Source organism: Artemia franciscana, chromosome 1, assembly GCF_032884065.1.
Source record: "Artemia franciscana chromosome 1, ASM3288406v1, whole genome shotgun sequence".
NCBI lineage: Eukaryota > Metazoa > Arthropoda > Branchiopoda > Anostraca > Artemiidae > Artemia > Artemia franciscana.
Window position 1 is genome coordinate 48,541,081 of NC_088863.1, and position 16,792 is coordinate 48,557,872.

The 16,792-nt window shown below is 34.0% G+C and overlaps 1 protein-coding gene across 2 annotated transcripts in view; it reads left to right on the plus strand.

The window, feature by feature from the left end:
* Nucleotides 1-16,792, plus strand: part of LOC136030908 (major facilitator superfamily domain-containing protein 12-like) — a 50,568-nt gene that overhangs the window by 17,768 nt on the left and 16,008 nt on the right. For both annotated transcript variants that reach the window (XM_065710008.1, XM_065710018.1), the window contains exons 5-9: nucleotides 1,011-1,177; nucleotides 1,622-1,736; nucleotides 4,962-5,129; nucleotides 9,159-9,344; nucleotides 12,339-12,450. In XM_065710008.1, the coding sequence (XP_065566080.1) occupies nucleotides 1,011-1,177; nucleotides 1,622-1,736; nucleotides 4,962-5,129; nucleotides 9,159-9,344; nucleotides 12,339-12,450 (748 nt within the window). The remainder of the gene's footprint in view (nucleotides 1-1,010; nucleotides 1,178-1,621; nucleotides 1,737-4,961; nucleotides 5,130-9,158; nucleotides 9,345-12,338; nucleotides 12,451-16,792) is intronic.

Below are 16,792 nucleotides of genomic sequence, written 5' to 3' on the forward strand. Positions count from 1 at the left end.
TTATAAACACGTTAGGCAAGAACTCGATACTGCATCAGCCTCTGTTAAAAAAAAAACAAAACAAAAAAACAGAGGTTTGGCTTTATGTTTTTCATAATGACAAAAGCAAAAGAAAAATGTAAGCGTCTAATAACAAAAAACGTAATTTTTACAAAGGCGCCAATTCTAATATAATGTAATCTAAAACGTTTAAGGGGTTGATTGATGAAAGTGAAGCACAGATAAATATGATTAGAAAATTAGTGAAAGTGACAATTGTAGAAAAAGGCATGTAAAACCCGACAGCGAGAATCACGTTGAATTGTAAACGAAATTTTGAACAGTGATCAGTGGCTGGAAACTGGAAAAGATGTGTTTGTTATTTATAACGTCTTAAGAAATTAAATGAGATTATATATGAATCCAAACTGCCAAAGCAAGAACCGTGGGAAAAACTTTTTGAGGTAAAGACGAACAAAATGGACAATGAATTATGTGGTTGGAAAACAAGAAACAGCAATGACTGGTCACGAAAACGATCTAAACAGGCTAGGACTTTAAGAAAGAATTCTTATTTTTCAAAGGGTGGCTGTATAAAACCTGAGGTGACATCATGACACAAAGAAAAGTCTCAAATTGTTTGCGGCTAGAAGACAAGCGATAATAAGAATCCATACATAGAAGCCTGCTACTTACCGAGTGCTGAGGCCCCGAGGTGAAATCGGGGGCCAGAAGGAATTTCTAAATCGGCTAAACAGCACAATATACATATATTATTTTTTTTGGAATCGGTTTGGTGTCTATCAATAACGTTTTTATTCAATTTTGCGTCTTATAGTGACTACATGCTATCCAAAAATAATGAGTCAGAGACACTTGTCACTTTAATATTTTTAGTTGAAAGGAAGGCACTTGTGCTTTTTAGCTAATTTAGAAATTCCCTAGCTTAGTATATATTTTGTCTAAAATAATGGTCTGATTTTTTTGCAGGTACAATCTGTGTGCTATTTAGTTTTCCATTCATTTTCCAGCCATGCCTGGGCTGCCAGGATAGCCATAAGTGGGCTCAGTTGATATACTATGCTGCGTTCGTCACGATCTTTCAAATTGGATGGGCTGCTGTACAAATTTCGCATTTGACGCTTATACCAATTCTTGCCAAGGATGACAGAGCTAGGACTGAAATTACATCTTATAGGTAAGCTACAGATTAAGTAGATATTAAGTAGCGTTTACTTTAAATTGTATCTACAACAGGAACCTCTTGCAGTCAAAGAATTGGGTCTCGATGCAAATTTAGCGTAGAAACTGATACATTTATGCATTGTTTTGTTGCCTTCAGTTGCGTTCGATCTGCAGCAAGCTGTTTTTTTTTTCGTACTTCGTACATTTACGAAATTCAAAATTTAGAAATCTATATTTCATTTGAAAATTATAGAAAAGTAACTGAAATATACAAGAAAGCCTGTAAAGCTTTTTAGTTCTTTGGGGAATGCTCAACACTCCTCTTAATGAAACAATATTATACAGAAATACAGCTTAAAATGATATGCGCTTTAAGCTGAATCAATTAACAGTGTCTAATAGCCAAATTTTTAGTGTCCTTTGATACTCTTGGGTTTAATGTTGTATTTTTATTTAGGTACGCATGTACAGTAATATCCAACATAACTGTCTACATTATAACATGGACGGCTTTTGAACTTTCAAGTAGTGCCACTTCAACAATCTCAGCAGAAAATGTTGATCAGTTCAGAGTAACTATATTATAATTCTCTCTTTCTTTCTCTCTCTCTCTTTCTCTCTCTCTCTCTCTCTCTCTCTCTCTCTCTCTCTTTCTTTCTGATAAGATATCCCACTCCTTTGGAAAGGGTGGATCCCAGGGGTGTCACAATCCCGTTTTTTATGTGACGCACCCATAGTACGCATGCTGGGAGCTGAAAGCTAATAAAATATTGGGGGTTGAACCACTATTACCTGCAAACCGATCGTTAGAGCTTGGTGTAGTTGGGAAGTTTAAAGGAAGCTTCTAACAGCTGATTCTTTACTGAGTCTTCCCTATGAATTATGTAGCATGCTTTGCAAATCAAGTATTCCAAAGAAGATAATAAAAATTATCTGCAATCAAGAGGTTAAAATAAGAATATTTAAATAGAAACCCTTATGAAGCATTGGAACATGACCTGCAAATTGATCGTCGTACCCTGGCATAAGGGTGAAAACGAATGGAAAGATTTATAAGCCGATTCCTTACTAATTTTTCTCTCTGGATAAAATGTCAAGCATTGCAAGTCGAATATTTAAAAAAATATGAAAAAGAAATGATTTCGTACACATAATTTGTTTCTCAAGGTGGCGAAGGTACAAAGAGTAGGGATAACGAAACGGAAGTGTACTCAATATTGCAAAATTTCTGGGATTATGTGTAAAATGTTTTTTTATGGTGCAAAATTGAATAAATTAATCGACACAATTTATAAAAATCTACGAATACTGTAATCTCTTGACATTTTTTTCTTTTGATGTATTTAAGCAACCATATTTCATTAAAACGAGAAAAAATCCAGTATTGCCAGATATGAATCTCTCTTATGGTCAACGTTAAAGAATTTGTCGTTAGGTGTGATATAATTAGAATTCTGATATAATTCTATTTCTGATATACTTGGAATCTAGTTAAAACAATGATGCTTTTCTGCACAAGGTTCTGCTTACATGGACGGGATACTTGCACATTCAAGCTTGGTTATTTATAGGGATTTAAACAGTAAAAAGGAGGAGATTTTCTTAAATCAAAGACATAGTTTAGTCCGCTCTCTCAGGATATCATTTGAGTGAAAACCATGGGGCTGGTGTCCCTCCCTGGTGTTCAAAAAAGTGTAATGCATGTAATAACAAACTGAGTATTCTCTAAAATGGGATCAAGGTTTTTACCTCTCCCTGTCCTGACCATGTTGGTTACTAGGAGGACTAGTTTCCCATAATAAATTTCCTAACTACCGCCCCCCCCCCAGAAAAAAAGAAGAATCTAAGTCCATGGTCATAGTCCCAATTGAAAAAGTCATCCTTCTTGCCTTGCGCTGTCTTAAAAGAAAATTGGCATAAACTGTCTGCTAATTTCTGTATCAGTTTTGATTGTTATTAATTTGTGCCTTTTACCAGAATTGCGTTCTGAAACTCCCTTTTGATACTATGTATGTATTTTTCTGTCTCTCTCAGTTAAACTACATTTTCATATCAGCAACAAACAAATCGTGTACATATGCGAGTCAAACTTGTTATTAACTATTAATAAGTTTTTGCACTGTATTACAATTATTACTTTTAATTAATGCAAAATGCATAATATTGTTGCTCTGCTTATATAGAGAAGTCCAATAATGTAAATTATGGACAATGTCAATTTTGTAGTTAATATGGGGTTGTGATATGTAAACTGTGTGCCAGATTTGAATAAAAGCTGAAAATCAGAATGCATAATACAGACAATGTTGCAAAAAAAGTAAACAAGTATCATGTAATAACTTAAAAAAATTTATGAGATTCTCTTTTCTTCATTTTATACGAATTCAACATTTTTTTTTTACGAAGGCTATTCAATAAGTAGCGAGTCAAATCACTGTAGGTAGAAACAATTTACTTAATAAATTCATAACTTTGCCTACTAGTCAACACAGTCCTAAGCAACGTTAATAAACTTGTCCCGCCTTTGTTTTAATTTTTTGTACGTCGCTGGCATCCAATTCTTTAGATTGAAGCCACTGTTGCACCTGATTTTTAACTTCGTCGTTGTATCAAACATTTTTTCTGTGTAGAGCCTCTTTTAGGGCTCCAGCTAATTGAAAGTCTGATAGATCAGCTCAGGATAGAAGGGGTAATTTTGAAAGGTTTCCCAATCCAGTTTTGAAAAGTTTATTAGTCAAGAATTAAGCAGTTTATAAGCAAGACTATATAGAAAGAATATTATATATCTACCCTGTTTTTCTTTCTTTACTTTTGTCAGTGGCTTATAGAGCCCTTAAAGGAATGCTTCCAACCAAGCCAGTTTTACACCAACAGAGTTGATTCTCAAGCAACCGACAGACCACAAAAAAAAGGCAAAGGATACGGCATTAAACTTTACAGTCTGTACCGGTGGTGCTGATCTCCGTTTCTTGGCCCTTCAGCCGGGAAATGCAATGGGGGGCTGGGGGCCAGCCATCCTGTGCTTTCGCACACCCTTCCTGTTTACCTTCCCCAGATTTCTCCAGATACCCATTTAGAGCTGGGTCGACTCTGGCTAAGCTTACGGAGTCACGCCACTGACCCCTGTCCCAAACTGAAGAATTGAGTACACTGGGATTCGAACCCGCGTCCTCTCAGACAATGGATCCCGAATCCAGCGCACCAACCCACTCGGCCAGGACGGCTCTGTGGCCGTCCTGGCCGTTCCAGACAGACCACAACGCTACAAATGACGGGCTTCAGCTAATTGAAAGTCTGATAGACCAGCTCAGGGTAGAAGGGGTGATTTTGAAAAGTTTCCCAATCCAGTTTTGAAAAGTCTCTGGATTTAGTAGTGACATATATGGGTGCAAATTGTCATGGAGAAAAGTCACATCGATAGTCAAGAATCCACAATGTTTCAGTAAAATCAAAAGGATATCTTTTTTTGTGAGCATATCACTGTAATAGTGGTTGTTTCTGACTTGTTGATCTTAAGAACATTCACAATAGGTAGGTTAAAAATCAGGTACAAAAGTGAGTCCAATGCCAATCAAAAGAATTTTATGCTAGAGACATACATAAATTAGAACTACGACAGGATAGGTGCATAGATGTTGCTGGTCTATGTGTTGAACAGTAGCCACAGTTTTCAATTGATTTAATAAATTGCTTCTGAGCTGTAGCAATTTGTCTTTCTACTTATGGAATGACCCTCGAATGTTCTTGTGCTTGTGCATTAACAGGTAAATAAATTGTCCGAAATCTTTTTTTTTCAGAAAATAGTTTTTATCGCTGTTGCAATAGGTGCAACATTTTCTGCTATATTTTTCTTTGGTGTCAAGGAAAATAGAGATGTCACCAATGAAAGCCAAGAAAGGACACACAGCCAGGAGAAGCAGCTAAAGGGTATTCTCGACTGGCTAAAAGAGTGGAAATTCTATAAGGTAATAAATCTCTATGACAAATATCTCTAAATCGTTATATTTAGTAATTGTAATATTAGAATACTATTTGACAGTTTTCCTAAAATGCACGAATTTCTGTGAAAATAGCTCGACTAAAATAAAAAAAAAATCACATCTTTGTTCTTTACTGCTCGCAAGGGAGGAGCCCCACTGTACATTTACTGTCTCATTTAAAAATACCAAAATATACATAAAGTATAAAATCATGTAAACATTTGGAAACTATATTTTTGTTGTTGTTATTTTATATTGTCTTTGTTGTCCAAGTCCATTGAATAAGTGAGAGCTTTTTAATGACACACATGGGACCGATGCAATATTAAGGAATTTTCCTAGGAATATTAAGGAATTTCCAGCTAATGTCTTCCTTGCGTGGTGCGACATAAATCAAGTGCACAGCTTCACTTATCTATGTAGTATTTCCAGTAAAGATAGTTGAGGTGGTAATGAGTTAAAAGAATTGTTAAAACGTTGAAGAAAAAAGGTTAAAAGAAAGAGGTTAAAAGAAAAAAAGCCAAGGTCGAGGTGTTTTTCTTCACATTTCCAAAAAACTTTGTAAAGTAAGGAAGACAAGTCTGCGAACAAAGGTTAGAACATTGAAGCTATAGTGGGAAAATATGGTTCTGAAACGTGGGAGCTTCGAAAGACGGAAGTAGATTTGTTAGATATTTTTCAGAGGAATTATTTACGGATAGTTGGGTATACGTCTCACTAGCCGTTTTTCAAACCGTAAGCTTTACGAAAAATATGGTTGTATCCCGCTTACGAGTGCTATAATGAGAGAATCGTTAAGATAGCCCGGACATGTTATGCAAATGAAAATTGAGAGATTGTTAAAGATTCCCCGTTTTAGTTATCCAGCTAGGGATAAACGTGAAGCAACCTGAATGAGGTAGGAAGAAGTCATATAAAATGATTCAGAAGAAATTGTAAGTTCTTGAGAAAGTTAAAAAGGGAAGTTTTACATTTATTGATATGGAGGAGGAAAGCCCGTAGCCGTGTAGGCCACAAGTGGCTTGGTCCTGCAGTTAGACGTTAGTAGCAGTAGTAATTAGCGCTTAGTTACTTACTTAAAGACGAGGCACTGGTTATTAAGCCCAAGTTTGCACCAAGAAGCTGCTGGACCGTGTTTGGCAAAAGTGATCTGTACCGTATATGTGGTCAAATGGTTTGAAGCCAAGACTTGTCCCACTTGTAGCCATATTTCAAGTAACCACCTAATGTTTCGATATCCATCTTCGATGTTCTGCCGTGGCTTGGTGTGACCTCTGTGTAGTAAGTAGTAGCATTATAAGCTAATATACCTAAGTAAAAGTACTTGTTTACCATGTATGCCAAATGTAGCTATTTGGTATTGTGGCGTTTCGGTTCTAATATAGCTGGTATAAATAAAGGTATTTTGAGCTAATGCGTGTCAATTCTTAAGTCTTTACGGCAGCTTTTTCTTCTTCTTTTCTATTAGAAGATCTGGGGACGCATTTTGTCAATGCAACTCCAGGCCCCGAGTCCCCGTGTTACCAAGCAGAGATCGATTCTATTGTGCTACCACAAGGTCGCGTCTAGTGTCTTCGAATAAGATATTATTGCTCTATATGCTCTATTTCTTCAAAACTAAACGATTTGCCTGCTTGTAGTGCTGGCATTATACTACTGTGCTTTTTGATATTTAAGGTTTATAGTCCCTGCGGAACACTCGATGGTCCTTGTGGATTGTCGACAAGTAACAGTTGAAATTAAAACGATGAGATTCTTACATTGTTGGGTTTAGTATTTTTCAGATTTATCTACTTACTGAGCCAGGGTTATGATAATATTTATACTTGTTTTAATATAACGATTTGAATTTCTTAAAAATAAATAAATTTCACATTTTCACATTTTTCTGACGAAACTTGCGAGAATGCAGATGAAAAGATACTTTCAACGCATCTTTTCATCTGCATAAAACTTAAAATAAATTTCAAAATGTAAATTCGGTAGAAGGATATAATCAAATCTCGGCTATCGAATGATAGTAAAACTGTGATCTTACATTGAGTTATTAAAACCGTAGGACACTAGAATAATAACATACCGAAGACTTAGTACTGGAACCATTGGTAGGAAATTACCAGGGACAGGAAAATTTAAGTCGGATTTTCTATGTTGGTCAAGCAGAAATTTACGAAGTTAAGCGGATATACAACTAAAAAATTCGGTAATTCAGTTTTTAAAAAAAGAAACCTACATATATTTTCATGCAGTTTTTGGTGTTATTTGGCACCAAATTAAGAAAAAGAATAAAAAGAACTATGGTTGAAAAATTAGTTAAAAAGGCTGAAACATGTGGCACCATACATCTTAAGAAAATGTAGCTTTCCATTACAAGTGTAATTCTTTTCAGAAATTGTTATTGTATGGTAGAAAAGCGGCGTCAGAATTGACTAATTAGTTTTGCTTATTTATCTTAATGGCTAACCTTGCAACGCAGACGAAAACTTGGTTCTGCTCAAAAAACCTAATTAAATTCGAAACAATCAAAGTAATAATCTTTGAAAATCGCAGTTTTCCAATGCCAAGAGATCTGGATTAATATTTTGTTTATGTATAAATCTATACATAAATATTAACAACAAAGAGTCGCTTGAATGCCAAATACTTGTGTAATAAAATCTAATGAATAACTAAAACTATGCATCGCGTGAACGTATAATGCTTGGTTAAACCTTCTCCACTCCTCTTGAAAGCAAAAAGCAATACTGTTATTTTGGATTATTAATATTTTCAAATTATTAGCATAATTAACAAAAGATAAAAAGGGTTGTAAAAGCTATGTTGTTTAAAATGTTTCTCACATGACACGAGGAATATTGAGTCATTTTACTCTCTTTATTATCTTTTATATTGTATAATTTATATAATATTGTATTTTAGTTATAGTTTGTTATCATTTGATCCATTTATTATTTGTTTCTTCCTATTATTATTTTTGCTTGTTGAGAGTGAGCATAAATATCAGAATATTTTCGCAAGGAGAGTAGCCTTGGTATGTATTTGTTCAATTGATTTAAATAATTCCCTTGTTGTTCTTGTATAGCGATCTCAAATACCCATTAATATAAGACATAGACGGTTTGATTGTCTCTGCCAAAGTACTTACAAATTCAATTGTTGTTTCCAAAAGCATGTCGAGAGCTTTCAAGCAAGGAAGGAGGGTGTGTTGCTGGTTTCCCAGTATTTTTCCATGGTGAAATACCCGTAACTGTAAGATTATAAGATAGTGCATTTTGAGTGAATATTTTTATGGCAACCATTAATATTTTTTCAAAACAAATGCGATTCGATATTTATAATAAAGCTCGTGGGCATCCAATTAATCAACTATACCACAAATTGAAGTCCACCGGAGGCGGTATTAGGGGTCGACAGAGGGGATGCTTGCCCCTAGAAATCTTAGGAGCGGAAATTTTCAAATAAATGATGTAAAAGCTATATTCATTTTGTAATTTTTGGAATTCTATTTATATTAAAATTAAGTAGATGGCACAATTAACAAATGAAAATAATAAATTATTTATTAATTAATAAAATAAAAATAAATCAAAAAAATAATTAAATAATGATAACTAAATAATAATAATTTAAATAAATAATGATAATTAAATAGTTTAAATATAATTAACAATAACAAAAATTATTATAAATCATTAAATAATTAATAAATTAGAAAAATTGCTAATAAATAGAAGTTTTGTTAAAATTTGGTCTAAAAATTTTGTGGGAGACTGGGAGGGGGTAATCAAACTTTTTCCCCGGGCAGAAGAGAGGCCAGAACCGCCACTAAAGGCTACTGGATAATTTGAAACAGGAAAGGTGGTTCGGCCTGATCTGTAACGCATTTATTAATGTTGATATTCTTGAATGGTGCTTGTGATTGTTTAATTATTTAAATTATTTTGTTAATTATTTTAATTAACATTGTTAATTATTTTGATTGCTAACTATTTTGAGATGTTTTAATTATTTTAGGTAGCAATTCTCTACATGTCTACCCGCCTGTTCGTGAATTTGTCCCAGGTTTATTTGCCGCTTTACCTCCAAGATACCTTGAACTTACCAAGTACAACATTGGCAACAGTGCCTTTATCCTTTTTCGTATCTGGCCTTTTTGCATCTTTACTGATACGCCCATTGAGACTAATACTTTCCAAGAAGGTATACATCATATTTCATTCAGTGATACGTAGTTTTACTAGTTTTTTTTTTTTTGTATTTGGGCTATGTGTATCTTTGGGGACCGCCAGTTATCCAATTTGTAGCCTCTTTTTTCTTTTATTCATTTTTCTGTATTTTTTTTTAGAATGTTATTTGTTTTTCTGGGTCACTTGCTATTTTGTCTAGTTGCCTGTTTTTACTTTTAAAAATCACTTTTTCTTTATTTTTTTTTCTTTTTAAGAAAACAAGGGTTGAATTTTGAAGAAATATCTTTAAGTTTTAGTTTTTAGTAACTTAAGGCAATAATTAGACCAGCTATTGTATAGCTTGGATGAAACATGAGAACTTCCATAACGGTGTTTGAAGTGACTTAAAGAACAATCTTATGAGTTTCATCTCCATCTCCTACATAAGCTCTAAAAGGCAGTGTATTGTGAACTGTTTGTAAGTTGATCCTAGGTTTTGGGTACTTTCCATGCAAGGTAACAAGAATTTACCCAGTTGAAAAATCGCAACAGATTTTACTTGTTTTTAATGGCTCTCACGCCGCGTGTTGAATTTGCTCTTTAATGCCATCTTTTCTCAAACAGCTAAATATAACATTCACTAAGATACTATAGTATGTGTTAATTTTTTGTATTTTGTTTCGTTAGCTTAAAATTTTTAGTTGAATCTAAAATATTAGTCTTCTTCTAAATTATTTTATTTTTTATTGAGGGGGGGGGGTAGAGGTGGGTGTATTGCTGATTTAAATCGTTTCTAAGCTTTACTATTGAGATTTAGTTTCTATTGCCCCCTTTAAGCTGCAATTAATCTCACGTGGAGTAGAAAAAGAAAACTGCCGACAGAAAACTGAACGCAAACCAAAAATAAAATACAGAAAAGGCAGATGCTTATGCCTAGTGCTTACACAGAAATAAACAAAACAAGTAAAACCATCAACAGAAAACATCAATATCTGCACATATTCTTAATTAGTTACTTTATTAGTTTTGGGGTAAACTAAACTGGAGAGTTTAAGATTTGACAGTATTATTATGTTATTATTTTATTTTTCACCCATGCGATGCATAAAGTAAATATGGTGGAGTAAGAATAAATATAAAAAAAAACACAAAGAGAAAAACAAATACACACACAAAATCAGCGAAAAAAACTATGCATAACAATAAAACCATATTGACCATGGACGATATAACTATTGGAAAATAGCTTATGAAGTCGAGGATGATGTCTTAGCAAAGAAAGTTAGGTGTAATATTAGGAAGTCTTTATATTTAACAGAGAGAAAAAGGGGCTTTTACAAGAATTATTTGAGCGGTAGATCATATGAAAATAAGAGGAATATGTAAAAAACAAAAATAGAGAATACATTAAAATATGAACTAAGGAGGTGTGAAGTGGAGGCCATGGATAAAATTGCCGAGGATCTGGAAGATGCAGCCAAACGGCATAATAGTAAGATATTGTACTGGAATATTAATAAATTGAGTAATCAACCCGGACTTGTTCCAGTTAAAAATAAAGAACGGGGCCACAATTAGTGATAAGGAGAGAGTTAAAGAGAGATAGGCAGAACATTTTATGAATGTGATAAACCGTGATAGAGTTGCAGGAAAAGATATAGAGAAAAATGAAAAAGTTTGTGATACCTTGGATGTGAAGGAAGATTTGTTTTGTGAGGAAGGTTACTTTTAGACTCAGAGATACTGTAGATAAAGTTTGAAGAAGAAGTATGGGCTTAGGAAGGCTAGAAAACGTGCCGAATATTCACTCTTAGATTAGTAATTGAGAAGTTCCTGAGTCATCAAAAACCTTTATTCCTCAGTTTTATAGATTATGAGCCAGTACTTGATTTAGCTGGTAGAAGAGCTTTAGCGAAGGCATTTTCCTTGTATGGTATACCAGACAAATACATTACGGTGATTGGTGCTATGTAAGAGAATAAAATTGCTGTGGTTAATGTTGGAAATGAAGTTCGTAGCTGCACTCGTATTAAATAAGGAGTTAAGCAGGGTTCCCTTCTTTCCACATTTATATGAATTATTTTGTTTGACTTTGTCTTAGGGAGCAGCAAAGACAATGGGGAACACGGGATCAAACGGGGAAGTAAACTCTCCTAGACTAATGATTTAAGCATCCTAGATGAAAATATTAGCAAAATGAATGAACTTTTAGAGGTTTTGTGAATTTAGGGTGCAAGAATAGGTCTGAAGATTAAAGTTAAAAAGACTAGGCTGGGAATAAGTGAAGATGAAAAGGTTAGCTTGAGTAACGAGACGATGATCAAGTGGGCAGTTTTGATCGATCAAATGGACCTGAATTTGGAAATTCGAGAAGATTCATTGGATGAAAAACCTTTTTATCTGGCAATTTGACTACAAAATTCATTTATTTGTCTGAATGTAATATATAGGGAGAATCTTATAATCAAAACAATAGTTACCTAATTGGATGTTGGTTTGCTTATCTGATGCTTGATATTTATTTGAGGTGATTTTTGGTTCGCACAGTATAAATCAATGGTCATATGTTTTATATCCTCAGCATGTCTTTTTATGGAATTTTAATGAAAACTCAGGGATAATCCTGAAAAAATGGAGACATAGATTCAAAGACGACTGCTGATGAGAAAGGCAAGATGCTAAATGTGATAAGAAATTAAGGGGCTAATCTGTACATCCAAAGAGTACGAGGAAAGAAACAAGGTTGCAAACGAGAGCTGATAAGAAGACAACAACATACATAAAATGCTCTCTCTCCCGCTTTCTTTCTAACTCTTTTCTATCCATGTCACCTCCCTCTTTCTCTAAGTTAAAATGTTTTATGTTCCTTTAATGCCACCTAATAGTGAAGACCTCTTATAGTGATGACTTGAAGCACTTTCTTTTTCTGTTCCTTTATGTGCACTGTCACATTTTCCCTCTGTCAGATTAATAATATTCGCTTATTCAATGTATATGGGTGTAATACTTTCTCTTTTATGTTGTATAGGTCATCTTTTCCATTGGTGTTATTTTGGGATTAGTGCCTTCGATCCTTATTTGGTATGACTCAAGTGAGGTTTACAAACAATATGGAGTATATCTCGTAGCTATTCTCTATGGTGAGCTTTTTTTTTATTAATCTTAAATTAAGTTGTTTTCAGTTGATTTTGGGGACTCCAGAGGATGAATTATATCTGGACATCAATTAGGCACAACTGAAACATATTCTTACCTCTCACTCAGTTTCATTGAGGTCTGATTACCTCTTTTGCTAGATATTATAGCCACGAGAGTTTGTAGGATATTCTTTAATAATGTTTGGATTACAGCAGTTTGTATGGCAGTGATATTATTTGAGTGATAACTGTTTGATGACAACTATTTTATATGGTACTTTCATGTTTATTTATTTTTCAAGCCAGGATTGGATTATGGTAAAGAATAAAAACTATGTTGAATTCAATAATAATTAAATCTGAGATTTAATACAAAAGGGAAATGAAAATAAGAGAAATAATTAGGAAAGATCTTGTACCATGTCTCCGCATCTTGTTGTGGCAGTGCATCATATAGTCCAAGTAGACTTTGCATAGCCTATTAATTAAGACCATATTAGCACTTTCCGAGGCTTAGAAGTCCTTTTGCCCTTAATTAAGACCATATTAGCACTTTCCGAGGCTTAGAAGTCCTTTTGCCCTTAATTAAGACCATATTAGCACTTTCCGAGGCTTAGAAGTCCTTTTGCCCTTAATTAAGACCATATTAGCACTTTCCGAGGCTTAGAAGTCCTTTTGCCCAACATATACCGTATATTTTTTTCAGATTATTCTCATAACTCCAAGGAAATGGTTTTAGTTGTATGAAATGGTCTTGTTATCCGTAAAGTCAATTAAAAGGGTACAGTTGATCATATTCAGCCGTGTCATATGCATATTATAGAAGCGACTAAAATCTACTCTCATTAAATTTACCTTTATCAATATCTATAAAGTTTACATTCATAGCCTTGTCACTAATGGCCCTAATGACCTGTTCTTTGCGTTTTTGCTATATTATTCCGTTTTCTCTTCGCTATTGTTCTCTTATAAGAGAGTACTCGCTTATAGAGAGCTATTACTCTCTTATACTTTCTTACTTGATGATGATGATTTTACTCTGTAATTAAACCCTTACAAGTATTTCACTGCTAAATGTCTACAAACTAACACTAGAAAGAAAAAACAAACAATAGAATAAATGAAACTAATAAATACTACAATCAAAGGCAACAATCGGGTATAAATATCAAATTTTAACATCAAACCAGTCTTCTAGTTGAGTACAAAAATCTGTTCAAACATTTCCTTAATACTTTATCAGAAACTACTGAACTAGGACAATATGGGAAATTAATTCCTAAAGAATGGAGTTTTAATTCCATACCAACACGTTGTAAAAAATAATCAGGGCAAGTAAACAGGAAGTGGCTGCATGTTTCACTTTCACCTCAAATGCACTCTCCCCTTTTAACTTTTCCAATTTTATTTAAGAAATAATTTAACCGACAATGTCCTGTTATAATTTGCGTTAGCTGGTGTGCAATGTTCATTTTAGAAGCAGTTATTAAATGGTCTTTTGATGGAAAGAACTTTATTGGCCATGAACTCACTTTATTAGTGAAACCTTGATACCACTTTTCATAGAGAGCCATTTCTAATTTACGTCTATCTAAGGAAAAGGGAGTTGAGCTCTCATCTGATTGAACATCCAAAAAAACTTTTATAATCTCATCTGTGTATACACTGTGAGACTTGGTCCTGCTGGATATTGGGATGACTGGACTTTCTTACTTACTCTCTCATTATACTTACTTGGTATGCCAGTCGAGTGTTTAACGCCCTAGACTTGAAATCCTGTATACGTGAGGACGAGGGTTCGAGTCCTGCTGTCAGTGGTCTACAGTAGAGAGTTTTATTCTATTATAGCTTTCTAGTTCAGGGAAGTGAATACCTCGGTTACTCTATTGGAAGAAATGAAGGTTTTATAATAATGCTGTGTTGATTTATATTGTCTTCTTTTATAAATTTGTCTGGCATCAGGTGCATAAAAAATTAAATTTCCTGCTAGTTTTCTACTAAGTGCAACCGTTAGGTTTTTTGTATTTGTTTTACTTTTTCTCCAAGTCTTTGACCTTCAAATTTTTGGGGACACTTGCTGTGGAAGGCTGGTTCCCGAGGGCCTTACAAAGCTGGGAGTGGGACTGTTACGCTAAATTCTTACACGTTAATTATTGACAATCTGAAAAGAAAATTATCGCTAAAAAATTTTGACTGTCTAGTTAATTTGTTACAGAAAATACTATCTTTTGACAGTTTTGAAAGGTGAGTTGTCCCTAAAAGACTATGACAGTTCAGATGAGTTTTTACTGGAGACTGTGTTCAGTTCATTTGTCAATCTGAAAGGAAAGTTCGTACAAAAAATATTACGGTGAAGAAAGAAAAAGTTACACTTCAGTGTTTAGAGTTGGGGATAAAGAGGTAGAAGCCCCCCCCCGTTACTTGTCTGTTACAGCGCCAATGGATATAGAATCTAAATAGAACCGGTTTTAATTGAGTTTGCGATCTGTATTGAACAAAATTTATTTAGTTTGTGATCTGTATTGAACGAGAACAGTGAAATATAATATTTAGGAACAAATTTGGGCTATATATTTGCACATTGGAGGGGGTAAGGTATAGTGTGTCTGCATGCAAAATATGTTAGGTACAATTATTTTGCATATCATGAAGTAAGAATTGTTTTTAATTTCACACTGTCCAAATACTTTACCCCCCCCCCCCCTAATCTGCATATATATAGATCAAATTATATATTTCACATCTATTCTGTCACTTCTCTTTGTCTTGTCTCACGAAAAACCCAGTTCTACTTAGCTTCTGTATACATAGGCGCTATAACAGACAAGTACTCCCCTCCTTATGTTTAGCATAATTTATGTTCGTTTTCTTAATTCTCACCTTTGCTTTCTGCTTTCTCTAAAAACTATTTTTTTCAACTTAATTTCTATTTGTTTTTATTATGTCAGATATCCATGTCTTGTAATAAATTAAAGGACCTGGTAATTCCTTTGGCTACCCTCTCTTTACGACAAAGTTTCATTTCTTTATGACAGTAATATTGGATTTTCACATTAGTGTTCGTCTGTTTTACATTGTATTATTAAGTAAAAAAAAAAAAAAAATTAAGCATCAACTGGAATACAATTGAGTTGAAAATCTCGTTTGATTTTTGTTATTATTAAGATTTGACGTTGCTCTTTGCCGGGCAAAGCAAATTTACAAAAATTTGCTTTGTTTAGTTCTGTTTGGTGGTGAACTAAATGACGTCGCTTCCTTCACCCTTTTTTACACTGAGGTTTAGCTTGCACTTGGATAAATGAGCACTTGGATTTCACTTGGATAAACCTCATTTATGGAAACATGTAAGACTACTTGGCAGCATGTTTTCTGAAATCAGGAGGTTTCATGCATTGTTTCGGCAGTATCTTTTTTTCAAGGGCAAAAACTGACCTGAAACAACACAGAATTATGGTGCAATTTCTTTTGCTATTTAAAAGGAGCACTAGAACTTTAAAACTTCGTTTGAAGGAACACCCTTCTGATTTTCTACTAAGAAAAAACAAACAAATATACACGAATCCGTAACAATATTTCACATGGAAAAAATTAAGTTGTGTTTTTCTCGTAGACGGAGGCCTAATACCTTTACTTTAGTGTCGCCTAATCTGTTGAACTTTGGGGTGTAAATTTCATTAAGAACACTTCAATCTTTGGGATATCTTCTCAATTTTTTAAAAGTTGTAGAAATTTTATTGGTATTAACAATTCATGTCAAATTGTACCGGTAATTTTTTATCAAGTAACTTTATGCTTAAAAATATTTACATATTCAGAATCAGCGTAAAAGGTAGGTTCTTTTGAGGGTCTATATACTTGATGTACCGTTTTCAGACTTATGTTTTTTAGAGTTGGTTACTTAGAGTTTAGTAGTTGGTTACTATTGTCTTGGTGCTCATTACCAAGAACCGAGGCAATTTTCCAATACTTTGTTGTTTGCTTTTTTTAGTATGAGGGGGGGGGGGGGGGTAAATTTTCTTTGTTGCGTCATATCGTATAAAAATGTTAAAAGAGAAAAATGAAAAATTTGGAGCAAAGAAAGCCCAAAAAATCGAAGGATAAAAAATCTTGCTGTAAATTTATTAAAACGTGTACATAAATACATTTAAACGGAACAGTCCGTTACCTCTGTTGATGCTACAAGATGGCATACTTCACTAAAATAGGTGACTTCCTCTTTTGCTTACAATTTGACACGGTAAAATCGGGCCCGCCGGGGCGTTGATTGGATAAAGAGGTGCATTTGCTCAACCCCTCCCGCTGCTCCAGGTTTGAAACAATTATTTTGGTATTACAACTGAAAAAT